A 21,502-nucleotide genomic window follows, 5' to 3' on the forward strand; every position below is an offset into this window, starting at 1 on the left:
ATAAATACCATGGGATCCCTGTCTTCAAGGAAATTGCAGCCTAGATTGAAAGAAAAAAGAGCATAAACATCATACCAAGACAAGACAGTGGGGGATGGCCTGTGCAGAAGTATCCTCTTAGAAGACAGATGAATTGCAAGTGGAGAGAGGAAGAGAGATTTAGAGAGGGGGCCACATCTGAGCTAGGTATGCTGTGAAGTTAGAGGATAAATGCAGGTCATACTAGGGGAATAGCAGATAATTCTTCTGTTTGGGATGTTAGTAGTGTCTGTGATAAGGGGATAGGAGGGGGAAACTTTTAGCTATGTCTGAAGGGGCTGTGAGAGTCAAGTTTAAGAATTCATAGATTTTACTCTTTGGGGAATAAAGAGTCATTGTTTTTCATTTTTGTTTTAGTTTTTGATTTGTGCATTTGTTTTTAGCTAAGGTGTAACACAATTGTGTGGTTTAAGATCACTATGGCAGAAGGAGACAGAAAAGAAACAGAGAGGTTGATTAAGATGACATTGCAAACTACCAGCTGAGCCATGCAAATGATCTGAACAAGGAAATAGCACCAGAGTTTCAGCACTCTCTTGTGTTTATAATTCATACTAAGCTCATGGCCATTTAAGAAGAGGGAGTTCAGCTGGATGTAGTGGTACATGCCTGTAATACTAGCTACTCAGGAGGCTGAGGCAGGAGAATTGCAAGTTCAAAATCAGCCTGGGCAACTTAAATAAACCCTGTCTCACAAAGAAAAAGTAAACAGGACTAGGGATGTAGCTCAGTGTTAGAGATCCTCAGAGTTCAATCCCTATTATTGAAAGAAAAGGGGCTTCCCTCAATATTTCTCTAGAAGATGTTTCTCTCCCACATTATGGGGGTGGTAGTAGTTCGTAGTGGGTTCTTTCACACAATGTGGAGGGACCAAGGTTCTGCATGGAGTAAAGATACCTGGAAACTAAAACTCAGTTGTGAAGTCATTCCTTCACCTGTTGTAAGGCATGGGCACACATTCTTTCCCATGAGCTATATAGGCAGCCACCAGGACATCTGTCAATGCATGTATACACCTACTGAAGAATTTACCTGATGAATTTGTTGACTGAAATATGCTTGCAGAATTTATACTACATGAATCCATGTGGTCTAATGAGGTTGGGAAGAGTCTCTTCCTCTTTCTCTGGCTCGTACTCTCTCTCTACCTCCATTCCCCCTCTCATTCCCTAGCAGCCCCTCCCCGTCTCTAGTCTCTCTTTTCTCTGCCCTTGCAATCTGGTGAAGCTCAAGACAGTGGAGAGAAAGGCAAGTTGCATAACATGAAGGCTAGCCCACTAAATCATCTGTGAAATTTACAAAATATGATAAATTTCTCCTACCCAATAAATACTTCTATGAGCTATGAAGCCAATAATTTTCTTTAAATTTGATATGTCAGTAGATTTGATATCGTATTGAATTTCCATGAAACTGATGATATTAAAAATACAGATGTGTTGACAAAAGAATTTGATGATGAAAAGTCAAAAGGATAATATAAAGTGAAAATTTCCCATATGAATTATTGCAATTGTTATATTCATGAGAAAAAATATATATGTGGACTATTTTCAGAAAAAATATTTATGACTACAGTTATAGCTTAAATCCTTAGCTTTAAGAAATTGAACTCAGATAGCTAAAATGCTGCAAAAATATTCATTAGCTGTATTTTAAAAGAATATATTTGTAATCATTAAATTTATTCTAAATATTTCCTAAGCAATGTTATGTAAAATGAAATTTTGATATATTCAGCAAATTGGTTCCATTGAATCGACCTTTAGGAAGTAGTAGTCACTCAATCAGCTTTGGTGACTAACTTATCAGTAGTTTGGACTGAGTCACTGGGTTCCATATGACCTGTTCTAGTCAACCAGGATTCTTGACTTTCCTACCTCCTACCCCTCCCCACATCACCCACCCTCTCTCTTTCCTCTTTAGCTTCTACTTATTCTGCCAGTCCTTTCTCCAATGTCCCCTTGTTTTCCAGGTCAGCCTCCATGTACCAAGTACAGTTTTGTATTTATAACTCTCCACTGACTTGGCTTGCAACAAACATCTCAGGTCTATCATCCCCACTAGATTATAAATGCCTTAAGTCAGAGGGTGGCCATCTATTCATTGCTGCCCTACACAGTACCTAGCAATGTGGCACACAAAGTCAAATTCCTCAGTGTATGTTTGATTAATGCACATCCCAAAGCACCTAGTGCTGAAATATGTCTCAAAGAGAAATGATACTTGTTTTGGTTTGGTTATGAGGTGTCCCCCCAAAGCTCCTGTGTTAAAGCAGGAATGTTCAGAGTGAAATGATTGGATTGTGAGAGCTGTAACCTAATCAGTCCATCCTAGTTTGAATGTACTGACCTGGTGGTAACTGTAGGCAGACTGAGGGTGGTTGAAAGAGGTGGTCAGTGGGGGTGTGCCCTGGAAGGGGCCGTCTTCCCTCAACTTTCTCCTTTCTGCTTCCTGATCACCATGAGCAGAGCAGCTTCCCTCTGCCACACTTTTCTGCCATAATGTTCTGCCTCACCTCAGACCAGAGAAATGGAGTCAGCCTACCATGGACTGAATCTCTAAAACCTTGAGCTAAAATTAACTTCTTTTCCTCTTCGTTGTTCTTATTGGGTATTTTGGTCACCGTGGTAAAAAGCTAACATAATACTGTTTGATATCCACACTATTTGTTTTTTAATTTTGAGTTTGTTTCAGGGGTTTTATACGGTGGTTTGTTTGTTGGGACCAGGGATTGAATCAGGGGTGCTAAACCATGGAGCCATATTCCCAGCCCTTCTTTATTTTTTATTTTGAGACAACACTAAGTTGCTTAGGGTCTCACTAAGTTGCTGAGGCAGGCTTTGAACTTGTGATCCTCCTGCCTCAGCCTCCTGAACTGCTACATGTTCCAACATACCTGTCACACATCTGTATTTTAAAGAAAATTGACCAATTTTATGCTAAGCCCTTTTACATCACTAACCTTAAGTCATCAAATCATCAACCGATTGTAAGGGAGGGGCAATGAAAGGGGGAAAGAATAAACAAAAACTAATTCTCCTCCCTCCATGGGTTATGAAACAGACACACAGACATGACACCATGATGAGGAAGTTATTTCACTCCCTTTATCTCAGTCTCACTCTGAGGCCACAGCCACAGAGCTAGGGACAGAGGAGGGCAGTGTTCCCAGTACCTTGGGACTATATCTGGATTCAGACCCAGATGCTGTGAGTTTAAATTCTGGTTCCACCATGTAGGAACCAAGTGCCTGTGGGCAAGACATTGAGCCCCTCCACACCCATTTCCTCTGTTATGAGAATGATCGAAATGCACTCTACTGTCATGTGTAACTAATTAGAACAAATGAAAAAAAATGAGAGTAATAATCATACATGTCTTTAGGAATTGCTGAGAGGGACTTGATGGTGTTTGGGTGGCACATAGTAAACATTCAGAAGAGATGTTAGAATTGGCGTGGGATGTTACTCTGCCAAGAAGAAGAGTGCCTAGAATTCAAAAACATCATCTTCAGAATGATCTGAATAATGGATTGCATCACCAGGGGGAACTTTACACTCCAGTGCAGAGTGAAAGCCACCAACATGGGGACAGAAGCCCTCGGTCTGATATCCTCTGTGGCTCTTGGCACACTGAGACCCAATGTGACACCCAGAGCAGAGAGACGCTGGTGTCCCAAGGGCTACCTTGAGTTTATTTCTGTCTTACTCTCAACCTTCTTCTGGGAGGAATTCACACATACCTATGACCCTCATCATCAGACATGCATCACTTATAGACCTCTGGGCCCAAATGCTTCTACAGATATAAAAACGTATGAGCTCCTTAAATTTAATTATTAATAATTACCTTATTCTGCCCCATTTGAATCTCCTTACATGTAAGTTTTAAGTCATTCAGGCCTGTCTTCTTTATTCTGGTTGCTAATTAGTGAAATATCTGTGCTAAACCTTAAAACTATGTCTTTCCTAAGTTGGTGAAAGAAATTTTAGCAAAGTTAGGAGGAAATATTTCCTCTTCCCCTGCAACTGCAGAAGAGCAGATAATATCTGCACGGTAAAACTGACTTTGCAAATGTTATTTCCCACAAAAGCGTTTTCTAGACTTTAGAGATGGTTGTTCTGCTGCTTGAAAGTAACCTTTAACTTTAGGAAATACGTACTTCTTACTAGTTATCTTAACAAATTATTTTTTGTCTGGGATAATATTTAAATAATTTCTCTTTCCCAAAAGTTACAAACATTTATGAGTTTTCTTTGTATATCCAGAAATACATAATTATACTTTCCTCTTCACCTGAAACCCTGAATGTAAACCAAAACTTGGGATCCTGTTAGATTTCTTATTTAAGCAAAAAAACTCCTTTTTAAAATTTAAGTTTCTATTATCAAAGTTCAGATTTTTCAACCACGTCATTTGTATCTCCTAGGCACTTTGAATCCAACATATCTCAAATTAAATTTCCTGCTTTACCTCTGTTTTCTGTTTGGGCTGAAGTAACAAGATACCACCCATCTCCCAGATGAGAACCCTGAGTCAAGGCACATCATCTCTCGTCTTGTGCCAGCTTTGCATGTTCAGAATGACCGAGTCCTGTCAAGATGGCCAGAGCAGGAGCACTAGAATCTGTCACTCTGTCCTATGTTCTACTTCCAAGTTTAAGTTCTCATAATTCCCTTCACCCCACCCCAGACTTCTGCAAAAACCTCCAAACATTTGTAGCTAGCTTCTATATTGATAAATAATGTCTCTAAAAAGCAACTGACATTGTCACTCTGCTTAAACATTTATGTGGTCCCCAATCCTTGTAGGTCCCCATTTGTCTCCAAACTTCCTACTTGCCTCTTTTGCAAATAGAATAATGCTTCTACCTAATGAAGGTATTCACCTTTCTCAAAACACATTCTGAATTAAAAACAAACAAATCTGAAAACACCTTGGAAGCATTTGTACAAATGTTCTTACCTTTGGTGCCTCCTTTTTTCACTACCTAGATCAAATGTCACCTCCTTGAAGAATTGCCTGCCTCCATCAAGAAAAGTCAATGTCTTCCCTGTATCCCTACTACTTTCCTAATACCTTACTTGAACACCACTTTATATTGTAACTGTGTATTTACTATTGTTTCTTAAAATATATTGTGATACCCTAAAGTCAAGGAAGGCATTTATTCAACTTCCTATCTCTAACCTGGTATTGTAACTGATGTATTATAGCTATCCAATAATTGTAAAATGAAGCTCAATTTAGTTTTACCTTCAGAGTGAGAAAAGTTACCTATCTCACTGAGGACCAAAGGAAAGAATGTGTGTGATGTGCCTTGTCAACTTGGCAGAGAGAAGAACCAGGCTTTAGACTTTCCTCATGAACTCTCAAGATGTCCTGGTTTACTTCCTCAGCTGCTCTTTGGGTAACTCAGCAGAACTTGCAAAGAGATCAGCAAACCACAGAGCGTGGGGATGGAGGACTTGTGAGTTGAGGAGAACTGAGCTTGAGTTCTGGAGATCCACAATCTAATTCTGTGATCTTCAGGAAGCTACAATCAGCTTCTTAGAACTCAGATTCCTCATCTCTAAAAGGTGACTTAAACTTAGGTATCTATTATATTGCCTACCAATTCTGTAACTGCCCGCTAAAAAGCTGAGATGACTCTAGCAAATGCCTCAGAGTTCAGTGATATTGTCCTCTGTTTGTTCCCTAAGGAAATGAAACCAACTCAAGAACTATGGTCAACATAGTGGGTGTCTCGTAAAAAGCAATGTCAGCACTTAACAATGCAGTACAATTTGAGAGACATTGGGAAAATCTTCCATCCCTAAATTTTTCCTTCTTTAGTGATTCTCTTTTAAGTTAATGTATTTCTTTTGTCTGAATTCCCCTTTTTAAATTTCTGATTGCCTGGGAGCTTTGGCTGTGGCTCAGCGGTAGAGCACTCCCCTCACACACTGGATACACTGGGTTCGATCCTCAGCACCACATAGAAATAAATGAATAAAATAAGGGTATTGTGTCCAACTACAACTAAAAAATAAATATTAAAAAAAGAATTCATTAAAATAAATAAATTCAGATTGCCTCTGGAGAAAGATAATATTTGTCCCTAGTCTCAGGCAGAGTCTCCTTTCTTACACTGGGCTCTCAATCACATTGTTTACAAACTTCAGAAAGAACTTGCTTCCACACCCCACCGTTCCTGGAACCTCTTTATCTCTCTGTCAACGTCTTCCTTCTTTGCTCATATTACAGTCAAAGGTACCTCTAAGTTGAATGCAGACCTTATTGGATGCTTCTGTCACTTCCGTATGCTCTACTTTTCATTCTCCTAGTAGCACCATATTTAGGGACAGTATAAGAGTCAGCAAAGACATAAGTAAAATGAGGACCAAAACAGTATGGTGCCCTGTCCAACCAAGGGAGAAGAGACTTACAAGAAGGAAGGCTAATCAACATTGCCAAATTTGGAAAGTGAGGGAGAAAACTAGCTGGGAGGCTGACCAATGTCTTCCATTACCAAATCTAAAGGACTTTACTGTCAGCAATGGAAATTTGAAGAAGTTAATAAAATCTAATTTCATTCTAATGAAATTGCACCAATTTTCAGAGTACGGACGATAAAAACCAGGTCTCTTACGGTTCCACTTGGGAAGTCAGATTGGCTTCTTGCCTCCACTCCTCTTTGTGAGGAGATGATGAAGAATCAACAGACAAACCCAGCTCTTAGATAAAATAGCATGAGCAATATTGTCTTACACTACTTTTTTGCTTTATTAACATACATTATTACTATTCCCCCATTTATAATTTTAAAAATCTAGGCTCAGAACAGGTTAAAAGTACTTTTCAAATCAAACACCCTTCATGCAATACTTCTGCAAAGATTTCTGCTGAAAACACTGTTGAGTTTTTATCTGTCTTATTGTTCCAGTCCTGCACTCTCTACAGGGTCAAACCATCAACCTTACTCCCTAGATCCCCCAAGTGTTCAGTAGTCCACTCACCTTTAATAGCTGAGGAAGAAGAAGGCTCTGATGGAGTCTTGATCTCTATAGTCCTAGATCTTTCCAAGATTAGGGTCTATCATAATATCCCAAAGTTGACTAGCAATTGCTTCACCAAAAAGTCCCTGAATTCCAGACATGTAGCTGGCTGGTCAGGGATTGTTGAATGAAGATGGATGAGCAGAAATTCTCCCCTGGCCCTGTGAATGATTAACAGCAGAAATAGAGCAGCAATATTTACCTAAACTCCCTCCTCTTTACTAGCCCTCATTCTCGATACCGTGTTGCAATCATTTATTTTCTCCTTTGCCAACCATTTCCCCTAAGTGAAGAAGGTAATTTGAATATGATGCCAGAATTCCTTCTCTCTCTTTTCATAAACACAAAGTTATGCAAGATGCAATCCAGCTATCTGGAAACGTTGGATACAGCAGGGTTCAGACAAGCTTCATCAAAATGATCTAGTTTCCATGACATGAAGTCAAGAGGCTCTCTGGGGACTGAGGGTCTTGCCTTGCACTGTCCTCCATCCTATCCCAAGGCAAAGTGAAAGGTGGAGAATTTCTCAAACATTCATTGAGTTCTTGCTATGTGCTAAATGCCTGGAACATACTTGGAGCTCAACAAATGTCAACTACCACCCCCACCACCATTACTATGATATATTGGACACCTAAAGACCAGAAGCTGGTCTGTCACTGATGGCTATTCAGAAGAATGCAATCAGGGGCTAGCTATGCTTACTATCACTTAGATCTAGGAAGCTACCCCAAGCTCTGACTTTGTCCAGTTACTCTATTCACCCTAAAGCTTCAGAGTTGTGTCCACAAAGGACAGCTTTTGTAAGTAGTTTTTCTAAGAGTGCAAAATTTTCCATAAAAAATACTGAAAGTGCCACAAAGACTTCTGAAAAGGAGGAGTTAACCACAGAGGTTGAGTTCATCAAGGAGGTGTTGATGGAAGACATGAGATTTAGAACAGACTTGGTGAGGTAGAAGGTATTAGAGGAAGATGAGAAGGATATTAGAGGGAAAGAAGACCCTGCTCTATCACAGAGGTGAGAGATGACAAGCACGAGTGTAGAGGGAGAATATGGTCTGTGCAACAGGAGGGTGAAATTGGAGAAAATGGCATCTTTTAAGTTGGGTCTCCAAAATACCATTGTCCAACACATCCTGCTTTCCACTGTAATGGCTGCAAATTTTTCTATCCAGGTCACCAAATTGTCGTGTTCCCAGCAGATCATCTTGCTTCCCACTTTACTAAAATCATTCTACATTAGCCCCATCCATGTCCAATTTTCTCTCCTATTCACTCCTGATTCAGAGAATGACTTCTTCTTTTCTTCTCATTTTTACTGTGTCTCTCATCCTACTCCCGCCATCTTGCCCAAACCTCCAATTCCATTTTCCTTCTTTAGTGTGATGCTGCACTTCTCAGAAGTGGGACCTGTACCTACTGCCTACTCTTTCTCATCAATCACTCCCCATTTTGCCTTCCCATCTGACTTCCACCCACCCTCAGACCCACACACTTCTCTGGGGCATGTCCTTATCTCCAAATCCAAAATTTCTTTATTTTATTTCTTATAATTTCTCTGTAGCTCTGACAGTGGTGACAGTTTCCTTTCTAAACCTTTCTTCTCTTTTGACCTCTACTACCCCAAATTTTCCTGATTCTCTTATCTTACTAATATCCTTTTCTCAGTTATTGTTATTTCCTTTTCCTCCTCTTCATTTCTAAGTGTGGAAACATTCCATGTCCCTTTAATTTTTTTTTCTTTCCACCATTTGAATAAATTTACCTACTCTCACAACTCTATTTCCAATGAGAGGATTATCCCATCCCACACCTTTATCTTTGATTCCTCTGCTAAACTCCATACATTTGTTGTTGTTGCCCATTGAACATATTCCAATATACCTCACACTCAGCACATCCAAAATATCTTGTTTACTGTCCATCAGTTTCACCTTGTGATCCCAACTTTAATCTAGATTCTTGCACAGAATTTCAAGTTCAACTTTGAACTCCTTTTTTTTTCCTTAATGCTCCAACGTTCCATCAATTAACAAGCTGAATGACATGAGTTTCAAAATGCTTCTCGTTTCTGCTACTTCCTTTTCACTTCTGCTACTGTCAAACCAGTTCAGGTTATCATTGTCTCTTTGTGGATATCTTAGTCTGCTTTCTGCTGCTATAACAGAATGCCTTAGAAAGGGTACTTCATTAAGAAGAGATATTTATGTCTTACAGTTTGGGAGGCACCTGACAAGGGCCTTCTTATTACATCATCTCATGGAGGAAGGTGGAAGGCAAGAGAGCACAGGGATAGAGGAAAAGGAAAAGGGGAAGAACTCATTCTTCTATCAGGAAACCACCCCTGCAATAAGTAATTCAATAATATCAATCCATTCATTAGGGCTCTGCTTTCATAACCTAATCACCTCTTAGAGATTCCACCTCTCATCACTGCCACACTGGGGGTTGATTAAGTTTCTAACATATGAACTTTGGGGCATACTCAAACCATAACTGGTGACCATTGCAGTAGCACATTTTTTGGTTTCTCAGTCTCAATTCTTTTTCTGCTTCAATCAATACTATATACAATTGTGAGAAAAATCTTCTTCTATGCTCTGTCCTTATTATTTCCTTACTTGAAAGTCTTCTGTCTACTCATTGCCTAAAAAAAATAAATTCTCTAATGTGCCATTCAAAACCTTCTGAACTATCTTTAACTGATCTTTCCAGTCTTTTCTCTTACCACTTCCCATGCTTAATTCAGGCCAACTTAGACTGCATAGTGTTTCCTAATCATCTTTCCTGCCTCTGTACAGTGCTTTTAATATATAATATATTATAAAAAATTCATTTTAAAACATTAAAGTACTTTAAGAAAATAAATGCCTATAATTTCAACATTTTAAGACAATAGTTTTCATCTATGTATATTATAGTCCAGTCCTTTGCCACAAGAATGGAGGTCTTACATAAATATAATCATGTTATTTATTATTATTCTATTTTTACTTGAGATTACATTTTCAAGATTTTCTACTACTTTATAATTATAACTGTAAAATGATACATAACATTGGATCTATTATACATTGTAAAATATTTTCCTAAAATTGGACAAATACTTACAAGGTCTTGCTAGTATAGTTATTAGAGACAATAATATAATAAATACCTTCGAATGAAAATCATTTGCTACAGTTAGATTAATCCTAATGGTGTACTTACTTGATTTAAAAACTTATGGCTCTCTTGCTCCATTTTAAAAAACTTATTTCCACTCAAAACATCCTCCTCCTTACTTTTTGTCTCTCTTTTAAAGGCTGAAATAACTATAATATATTCCTTAACAATTTTCTTCCCAGACAGAAATGATCTTTTTCTGTACTCTCACAGCACAGTGATCTCTGAAAAGTATTTACTTCATTTTTACTAGCCTGAAATATTGTCTTAAATACACTGGTCTTGTGTCTACTAAAATACTCTAAGATACTTAAGAGTCCTTATTCTCCTTTGTAACTTCACCTGGAGATTTTCCATTATTTCAAGCTCTCTCAAGTATTTTGGCTTTAATTTATCCAGATTTCTTGTGTGCTACAGTGGGGGTCAGGCTGAGGGATGGGAGAAGGCTATAGCGTCAGCTCAATATGACATTGTGATGGAAAGCCTCAGGATTCTTATTTCTTCTATCCTCTAAAAAAGAAGAAAATATATTCACTTGTGTTGCATTGTCTCAAACCTCCTGGTAATGCAAGACTGGGTTCCATGCAAAAGGCAGTAAGCAATATTATTGAAGAAGATCAAGAAATCTGGCTTCATAAAACTGATGTAGCAGAGAGCTGGGGTCCTAACTCTACATCTGTCTGAATGGGTCATTTTAAGGATATAACTGTTCTGACCCTATCTTTTCAGAATAAGAGGTTAATTTTTGCCTCATAAATTTTGGGTTATTTGAGGTTAATTTTTGGCTCATAATTCATGTCTCATATGAAGTCCAGTCTTAGTTGAGATCCCAGCTTCCTCTTTCTCCTTGCAGACAGGAAATTAAATTCTCCACAGTCCATCAAAGTGGTGCCAAATGTTGTCTTAAACAGATAACAACCACACTTGGTCTTTTCACATTCTAAGTATGACAATTTGCACAGACAAACACACAGAGACACATGCAGTATATTATACATTTGCAGTTGCCTTCTATGAAGTTGCATTTCAACCCAATAAGAGACAAACTGATACCAGTTTCAGAACCAAGAGGAAAATTTATTCATAAGTAAATTTGTATTACCAGTCTACTCAGCTATTGCATTACGACAATAGTTTTGCCTCCAACTCAGCTTTTTTCATCTCCAGAGAAGATTTTAATTCTTCTATTGTTAAACCACTTTCCTTCAATCTTTTCATAAATTTCTCTATGGCACTGCAAGGGTTCTTATTCTCCTGAAAGGCAAGGTGAAAAAACAAATTATTTTGAAGTTTTAATTGATAGAATGAGATCCAGCTCTACACCCAGAAGTCAGGAAGCAACAAGAAGGTCCCTGAATGGGGATAGGAGTCAAAACCATGGAGCTCAGGTGGGATCTGGGCCTTCAACATGATGAATCATTTACACTTTCTGTCCTAATAAAAATATTTTAATATTTCCACAGTAATAAATATGGTCTAAAAGAAGAATCTCAAGGAAAACAAATTGTTCAGCGTTTGTTGCAGTTTAGAAGTTTAGAGCCTCTTCAGAGTAATACTTACAAATCTCAGGCATTAAGTTTAAGAACAAAGCACATGAGACAATAATGCCTACCATTATTATGAGGTATTTATGAGGGCTTTATGAGGTATTTGTGATGAAAGTGGTAAATGGAAATGTCCTTATATTGAAATGTGAATCAGTGGTTTATGAGGCCCCTTCTATAGTCAGGCCAAGGCCCACCCATTCAAAAACATTATACCAAATTGAAAAGATATTAACTGAACATGAACCAGAAACAATGGCCAAGCCCCAGAGACACAACTGTGAATAAGACAAACAATGGCCCCCACTTACCAATGCCTTCTCAAACCCAGTCTGTAAACATGGTTTGTGGATCCTCTCATAGGTAAGTACACTTCCCGGGTCCCCATCAATGCCCAGCTGCTTCTGTGGGCCCTCTGGGTGGTTCCTGAACCGAAGTTAGAACATTTAGCCCTTTCACCTTCAAAATAGAGTAACTGAGGCTACCTGGGTAGTTGTATTTCAGGCTGTGATAGAATCCACCTCCCTGCCCCATTACGGCCCCAAGCCGTAATGCATGCTTATCTCATTATTACAAAACAGTTATAAAGTAAAACCATTCTCCTGGGGGGTGGGGGTGGAAGCAGAGTGGGAGGATCCATGGGATGAGTTGACACCCATAAAACAGAGAGGTGAGAAATTCTGAATTAGTGTATTCCTGCACAGAGTTTTTGGGTAAGGAGAGTGAGGGAAGAAGTAGCTAATCATTCTATAAACTAATAAGGCATCTGCCATGTAAGCTCTGGAAAGCAGTAGAAAGTTAGAGATACTCCTCAAAAAAATCTTAGTGAATGGGCTAATGAGTAGCGGTAGCTTTTAATCAGAAAAATATAAAAGTAGACTTCAAAGTCCAAGGAAGACCAATGGAACTGAATTGCCAGTGAAGCCACGTGACTCATTAAGAATAAAACAAGGAAAAGAAAAGGCTAGGCAACCCATCAGGTGGGAGTCTGGCAGTGTAAACTGAGGCTAGACTGCAATTAGGAATGCTTCAAGGTCTATCCCCTAAATATTTATATTTTTGAACTTCTGTGGTTTTTTTTTTTTATTTCTTTTTTTGTTCTTTGATTCCTTAGAAAAACATACTTTTGCGGGGGGTGGGGACAGTGTGGGGATTGAACTCAGGGTACTCAACTACTGAGCCACATCCCCAGCCCAATTTTGTATTTTATTTGGAGACAGGGTCTCACTGAGTTGCTTAGTGCCTCGCTGTTGCTGAGGCTGACTTTGAACTCACGATCCGAATAGCTCAGGCTCTTGAGCTGCTGGGATTATAGGCATACACCACCGCTCTCTGCCCAAAACATTTAAAAAACTGAGATGGAAAAAATGGTACTTTCAAGAGGATACATAAGATATTCTAACAGGATCAGTTTGCTTTCCAGGGGTTGGAGAAGGACCATAACGAGCTAACGCAGTTCTCAAAATCGGAATGAGCCCAGAATCCTAAAGCAGGAGGTTGTCGGGACTAGCTGGACACAGACTGGGTCATTCCTCAAACAATTCTGCCCAAGAGCAAGATTTCATATTCAAAGGCTGTCCGCGCTTACCTCTCCCCACAGGAAGAACTGGTAGACCCCGAGTCGGAATTTCCTCCTTCACAATATCTGTGAGATATATCCCCATGAGGGCCACTGTCTCCTGAGGAAAAGGAGTCCCAGAGGACAGTGGTGAGATTCAGTGATGCTGAGTGCAAACCACCCTGCACAAGCGGCCTAGGCCAGCACCTGCCATCTCCAGAGCAGTACAGAGGGACCTAGGGACTTGCTCTCCATTCACTCCCTTCTCATCAAAGTCAGATTTCTCAGCCAGCCCGTAGCACACCTGTCATCCCCATGTCTCAGAAGGGAGGCTGCGGCAGGACTGTCAGTTCATGGGAAATTTAGGAAGACCCTGTCTCAAATGTTTTAAAAAGGTAGTAGTGGGGAAGTGGGGGAACAAGGGTTGAGTGCCCCTGGGGTCAATGCCTGTGCCACAAAGAAACAAGATCAGATCTTTACATGGGGAAAAGCCCTCCCCAGGTTCATCCCCTGAATTGTGAGGGATTCTGGAGTACTTTCTAACTGGCAGGAGCTCAAGGAAAAGAAATTTAAGTTGTAGAGATGCTATTTGTTAATGCACAAGAAAATAAAAATTAGACCCTAGGTGAGGGCAGAAGTAACTTGAGACAGGAGATGAAGGATATGAGCTCCATGGGGCTGACACCTGCTGAAGAGGACAGGTCTATAGAACTGGAAATGACACATTAGGAGTGGTGAAATTCGATTCGATTCGGTCTCTTTCAGTGGGAGAAAAGAAACTCCCTGGCATGAAAAAAATCATTTTGGCCCTCTCCATTTCTAATATTTTATTTATTTGTTTGTTTGTTTATCGATCTATCTTTCTGTTGGTACTGGGGATGGAGCCCAGGGGTTCTTTACTACTGAACTACATCCCAGGCCCCTTTTATTTTATTTATTTTTCATTTTGATACAGGGTCTCACTAGGTTGGCTTCAAGCTTGGGATCCTCCTATCTCAGTCTCCCAAGTCACTGATATTACAGACATGGGACATAAGGCTGGGCTCAGCCTCTAATATAACAAGATAATTTCGAATTATCTTAAACTTCTAATATTTTAAGATAATTAGGTTAAATATTATTATGTATAAGGTTATTTATAATGTCTTTTTCAGTTCTGAGATTGCATGAGGCTAAACTTGGTGATCAAAATTAAAGGCTGAACAAAAGGTATATTAAAGGTCTTGAAAATAAATAGCTTGAGTAAAATCAGAAAATTATAAAAAAAGCATGTATAATATAAACCGGTTTTGAAAATCAGGATAGGTCCTTGTTCCCTCATGTTGAAGATTAAACACCTAAGAAATGCCTAGGCAAGAGCAAAAAGTAAAATTTACTTAAGAAACAGAACAGAGAGAGAGAGACTCCTCTGGCGAGGAGGGTGTCCAGGGCTGGTACTCAAGGGAGTAGGGGTGTCTTGCCTCTCTTATAGATTTCAGGTTTTCTTTCCTCATGTCCCCTCCTCCCACTCTGCCTACGTGACCACAAGTGGCCAAAAGGGCAGGAAGAGAGTCACCCAGGAGGTGATTGCTTGTGTTGGAAAGTATGATTCTTTCCCTCCCCCAGAGGCTGTTAGCAATAGGGTGATGGGGAGTGCTATCTACCCATTTCCTTTTCTTTGATAATCAGCTACCTGTCCTTTGCCCTGGTCTCAATATAACACAATTTTTGTAAAACAGTCACACACAAACATGCACAGACAAAAAAAAAAAAAAAAAAATGGTCTGTAAATAATATATCAAGATTTTCCTAATGCTTATCTCTAACCTCCCCTATGCCATAGGCTTGTAGGTAATGATTTTTTTCCTTCTATTTTCTATATTGTATTACTTGAGTAAATTTTTAAAAGAATTTGTAAAATCTAAAAGACTGAGTTCAAAGACTGTACAGAGAAAATAAAAAAGGATTCCCATGAGTTGATGGAGGAATTCCAGTTTAGAGAGGGTTCTGGTAACTTTTAAAAAGTTCAGTTTTGAACTGAAGGAGATGATGTTGATCTGAGATCTAAACACAAAATAATGTGCTTTACAGGGACCTAAGGAGCTCCTCCAAGATCTGAGCAATTAAGTAACACAAAAAACGATGCTATATGTGGGAGCCAGGGCAGAAACTTCTAAATTAAAAGAGTAAAAGATTGGGAAGAAATGAGGAAATACTACAAACCCATGTCAAGCTATATTACATACATGACGTGGTACAAAAGCATGTTCTGGGTACTCCCAAGTGCCCGCATAAGAGAGCTCATGAAGTATGTGCTTTAAGCTCTTCTCCATTTATTATCTTAGTAGATACAGAAGTCACATACGAAGAGTGTAATATTACATCTCACTGACATAAGTGGCCATTACTCATATTGTGAGTAATATTAGATGAAATTAACTTTTTCTTTTTTGCTAATATGATTAGTAAGATATTTGTATCTAATTTTAATTTCCAGTTCCCTGAGGCTCAAGAGAAAGAGGCAAGGAGGATCCAGGCCAGCCTGGGCAATTCAGAAAAAAATAATCATGGTGGGGTGTGGCTCTGCAGTAGAGTCCCCTGGAGCCCAATCCCTAGTACTACAAAAAAGAAAAGAAAGGAAGGAAGGGGGGCGGGGGGGGGGGGGGAGGGAGAAAGAACAAGACATGGAATAAATACATCCAACTTAATACCTCTGAGAGGTTTGAATTTTGCTGATACAAAGAGGGACTTTCACCTGTTATATATAATTTTGCAATGAATGACTCATGGTCTTTTCCTTGTCTGTTTTGTGTAGTTTTTTTCAAATAAAAAAATTAAATCATACTTGATCTTAGAAAGAGCCCTTGTTTGGATGCCATTCATTTCATTGGAATATCACTTGAGATTTGTTTCTGTGAGCTCAGTTTATTTCTTGACTGTTGGCTAGATCTAATCCTATTCCCAGATGCAAAAAAAAAAAGAGGAAAGCATTGCAGGGATATGGGAATGACTAGGGTGACAGTGTGCTAATCAGGATGTTTGGGATTCCCGGTGATTTCTCTGGTACTTACTACTCTTGCAGATGGGAAAGGGAGGTGACCAGGTGTGGTTCTCTAAGCACTGGCTCCAACTGCTGCCCTGGAGGATGTAGTGGTCATTGCACTTAAATGTGATTTTGTCACTTATATTCACAGGCCTGAAGAACTGAATTTCACCATTCACCAGCACAGGGTCAGGACAGTGGCCCACTGAAGAAGAAAACTGACAGTGATCTAAATAGCCTGTCCCAGCAAATTCTTGACCTTCTCAGACACCAGTGAAAAAAACAGCAAATCATATCAATACAGGTTTTGATAAATAGGGCAGAAATGGTCTTGGCTAAGCATAAGAATGGCATGAATCAGCAATTGAATTTGCTAAACACAATGAAGCACATAACTAGAAATCACCAATAGTATATTCATTATCCTGTTAAGCATTCCTCAAAATTCTTGGGCCTATGTTTTAAGCAAATCTTTCCTTCCCTTTCATCCAGCCAGCACTAGGCTCATTTGTTTGTTTGTTTGTTTTATTTTTTTTCTTCCCATGGTGTGGAAAAACAGGAGAAAGTGCAGAGGGATATGAATTTCTTCATGTAAATGAAGGATAAAAATATTGGTATAGGTATACAGACAGCATAAATTTTTCCCAGTTCAAAATATATGAGGAGTGAAATATAAAATATGATGTTTTTACTTCAAAATAATAAAGTAAGTATATAAATGAAAAAGGTGTGGCCATGTATTGGTAACTGATGAAGCTGTGAATGAGTATCTATGTTAACTTGACCTTTCTGACTTTGTATGTATTTTCCTATATTATTTTTTAAAGCAGTTTTTAAAGCAGTACAATATTAAATACATTACAATGAAAAACAAAGTAGTTTTAGTGTATGAAAAAAATTTAAAGGGCTGAGGGTGTTGCTCAGTGGTGAAGCATTTACTTAGCATGTGCTACGCCCTGGATTTTATCCTCAGCACCAAGAAGATAAAACAAAATAAAAATGAAGAGAAAACCTTTTTCCTAGCTGTAGGAATAATTGATTCTATTAATGCAACTAAATTAATACCCAGTAAGAGTTGATGTTGTGTCTTCCCAGAGACATTCCACCACTATGCTACTTTAAAAGGGCATACCTAGAAATTGAGATTTTTTTAAAAAAAATAAAGTTTTAGCTAGACAACAGGAATGAGAATGTAAAAGAATATAGCCAGATAACAATATGGGCAAAGAAGCAGAGTCAGCCAACTCACAGCGACACTCAGTGGTGTAGGCATTCCATCCCTCAGAGGCATTGCAAAGAAAGGTTTTCTTTCCTACCAGGTGGTAGCCCTTGATACAAACGTAAGTCCCCAGCATCTGTCCTTCCACCTCCTTTACAATAAATATGCTGTTGTTCACTGGGGGAAGTTCTAGACAGCTCTCTGTTGAAAGAAAAAACAAATTGGCATATCACGCACTACGAGGAAGCCCCTCTAGATCCCTGTGTCCGTGTCTTTTTGCAGGATTATTGGTCCTGATAGCTTGTACTCTTCCATATCCACATACATGCCTGCCCCTCCCTTTCTCAAGATTTCCAAAGTTATATTTCCAAAAGGATATCAGGCATTCCACTCAAATTCAGCCATAAGTTATCTACTACACAAACAATTCCCTTCCCAAGTAGAAATTCTGGAGTTTATAACAAATATAACCTCTCAGAATTTTGACATTGGTACTAGTTTTGCTCCCAGAATAGGAGAGGAAAGTCAAGGGTTACCACCCACTTCAGAAAGCAGAGTCATCCTTAAATACACAGTAAGCTCACATGAATATGGAGCATTAGGTGAAGTAACTTGATATTTTTTGATATCATAAATGTAAATTTTATTTTTCAAACAAATATTATTTTGGAAACAAATCTCACAAGTGTAAATTTCGCCAAAACCCTAGACAGAATGCCTTATAACCCTAAATCTGAGATTAAGTGCCTTGTAAGCTGAGTTTAAAGAAAGCATACATACCATCTAAGGCAGAAATCAACCACATGACTGGTACAAGACAGCACACAAGCCGATAAAACATCTGGCGATCAATTACTCGACAAATATGTACATATATATATCCCCTGCCACAGGAAATAAGAGCAGTAAGAAAGTTGGTATGGGTAGGGGCCTTGCAAAAACACAAAGCTGGTTAAAGAGCTGCCAGTTTTAGCAGCCGGTTTCAGAAATGTTCCAGTCCTTTTCAACCGAGGTTTATTCCTCCCCAACAGATGTGGGCCAAATAATCTTGCCATGACCTTGATGTCTCAATATTTGCCAGTGTTTACAGTCCACCTTCTGCAACTCTCTAGCACTGGGGGTAGAGACTGGGTGCCAATCAATGATACATTCCCAGATAGGAGCCAATGTTCTGTGCCACTTCCTCCCCTTCTCCCAAACACCAGATTTTCAAAGGCTGTAAAGCAACACTGAAGACAAAGCTCAAGAAAGCAAACTGACCTTACCTGTCTCTATCCCTCCACGATAGTCCTGATTCCAAATCTGAGAGCTCCTAAGTCCTGCATTGACACCTTTGCCTCCTTTGCCAAGACTATTCCCACTCTGTGGCTCTTCCTGGGGCAGGATATGGCCTGAGATCAGTTAACCAAATGAATGAAGAGAGGTGAGAGGAATGTTTTGGTTTCTTTCTTTAGGAAAGAAAAGCACAATACATTGCTTTGCGATTCTTTAGCATCTTGTTCACAACTATTGTAACACTTAGTTGGTTCTCTGTGCTCTAATTATAAAATTGGGATAAAATTCCTATGAAATTCTACCAAATTTTAGGTTTTAATAAAATAATAAACATAAAGCATCTAAGGACACAGTAACGTCTTGAATGTTATTCTCCATACATTATTATTACTCTGTAATGATCTGTTTATATTCTTCTCTTGAAGGAGTTTAGAATTGCCACTCCCAAATATGCCACTTCAGTATAAAGTTATTTTAAGCTGAAGACGTTTCAGATTCAACATATGCAGGGGAAATTAACCTTTCTTGGAGTTTCCCCTTATCCCACTAAAAGCAGCAACCTCTGGAAAATGAGGTAGACATAAATTCCTCCTAAATGTAGATCTACTCCCAGAAGAGAGAATGCAAATAAAGTCTATCCCAAATTCTTCTCTAAGGGAGTTTTATGGCCTTGAAGCATACAGACCACTCATACCTACATGGACAAACATTATTACAAAATTTCTTCTCTCTTGTTTGTTCTCCTGAAAACCCACTTATCATTACAAAAGGTTATCTGTAATTACTTTTCCTGTAAGTACTTTTCTCTTCCACCACTTTACCTATTAAAATGACATATAAACCCCCAATTCTAACCACTACTTTGAGCTACTTAGCTCTCCCACACATATTTGAGTTGCATAAATTCTTATTCTTTTCTTTCTGCTAATCAGTCTTTTTTCAGTTTAATTCTTAGTTCACAGCTACTGAGTTTAAGAGGGTAGAGGTTTTTTCCTTCATCTACACTTCAACACTAAACTGTTAACCATTCTAGAAAAGGGTTTGTGCCTCATTTGTATTGTATACCTTTGTACCCCATATTGCAAAGCAGAATTGTCTGCTAAATGAATAAAATCAATGCAGGGCTGGGTGTGGTGGTGCATGCCTATAATCTTAGCTGCTCAGGAGCTGAGGCAAAAGGATCTCAAGTTTGAGGCCTCGGCAATTAAGCAAGATCCTGTCTCAAAAAAAAAAAAAATGAAATAAGCAATGTTGGAATAAATATAAAGAATATAGTTATCTAGAAACTCTACTGAGCCATCAAATCAAATGCATACTGATTATCATGTACTGTATTTTGCTTATTTAATTCATCTTATCTTTTCTCAATTATTATGTAAAAGCACTTTGAATGATTTTCAAAGTTAAAAATGACACTTGTATAATATAAAATGAATTCACTAATTCATTAACATGTCATTGCAGATGATGTATTAATGTCATTAAAGATGCTTTAACTGGTTCAGAGAAGAATTTGAGAAATAGAGATTTATATAGTCAAAAGCATTCTATTTCAATAGATGTAAAACTAGTTAATGTCCTATAGAACAATACAATTTTGAATTGACTTTTGTACACTGATGGAAATTAATTGAAACAAAATGGACAAAACTCACTTGCTTTGTTCTGATCATGAATCATTTGCATTGTTCTCAGATAAGAGTAATTCACATTTTCATCCATGCTACAAACTAACTTCTTAGAGGGTTGTAAAAGAAAAATAAAAAAAAAATCAAACTTGCATATCCTAAGGAATTGATAATCCCTAGGGGGTCTGCTAAAAAAAAAAAGTGCCCAGTAACTCACTGAAATTTTATTCTAGAGATCTCTTTTTTGCCTAAGTCCAAGTTTTGAATAGTTTTTAACATACCACATATTCTCCTTCTCGAGGAATACATGTTCTTCAGTGTCTTACATAGAGTTTTATATATACATATGTGTGAGTTTGTACAATAAAAGATTAAAAAGGGAAAGAAAATCTGGCTTAGTCCTACAAAAATACGAACATAAAATAGAGCACATACTACAGAAAATAATTGTAAATACCTTTTCATCTTAATGGCTTACTTTAGATGCATGACTCTGAGGACCTTATAGAGTTCATATTGCTTATACTATTGTCTTACTCTAATATTACTTCATGAAATATAATATTCACACTAAATGGGATATATAGAGACTGTAAATATCCTCTCAAAGTTCAAGTCTAATTTTACTGTCACATGGGTTAGAAGAAAACTTGGTTTTCAAAGCTTTCTGGAACTTAGAATTAGAGATAAATGGATGCCATCTGAGTACACGTATTTTTACCATGTCAAAGGAGAGCAAACTCTTGGTTTCCTACCCTGAGACCCAAGGATGGGTTTCAGGTCATGACCCCTCTAAACTGTAAGCAAAACCCGTAAGTGTCTACCTTTTTCTGGGAACTGTATGTAAAACCTGTAAGTGTCTACCTTTTTTACTTGGCTTGTTAAATTCTCAAATGAACTGAAGAGAATGAATGTAGGTCAATGGTGCAGACTATGCTTAGAGAACATAAAGTTTGGGAATGGGCTATTGCCAGACTGCCACAAGAAGAGCCAGTGGAGTTTTGTCACCAAC

At 38.4% G+C, this 21,502-nt stretch overlaps 1 protein-coding gene across 1 annotated transcript; it reads right to left on the reverse strand.

Moving 5' to 3' along the window:
- Positions 1-11,300: 11,300 nt before the first annotated feature.
- C4bpb (complement component 4 binding protein beta) lies at positions 11,301-20,186 on the reverse strand. The gene is made up of 7 exons (XM_027934820.2): positions 18,853-20,186; positions 18,368-18,471; positions 17,618-17,788; positions 16,397-16,573; positions 13,377-13,467; positions 12,100-12,214; positions 11,301-11,498 (listed from the first exon to the last, which is right to left on the reverse strand). The coding sequence occupies exons 2-7, from the start codon at positions 18,426-18,428 to the stop codon at positions 11,367-11,369; spliced, it is 747 nt and encodes a 248-aa protein (XP_027790621.1). The 5' UTR covers positions 18,429-18,471; positions 18,853-20,186; the 3' UTR covers positions 11,301-11,366.
- Positions 20,187-21,502: the final 1,316 nt, after the last annotated feature.

The sequence above is a fragment of the Marmota flaviventris genome, chromosome 12 (genome assembly GCF_047511675.1).
Source record: "Marmota flaviventris isolate mMarFla1 chromosome 12, mMarFla1.hap1, whole genome shotgun sequence".
NCBI classification, from domain to species: Eukaryota; Metazoa; Chordata; class Mammalia; order Rodentia; family Sciuridae; genus Marmota; species Marmota flaviventris.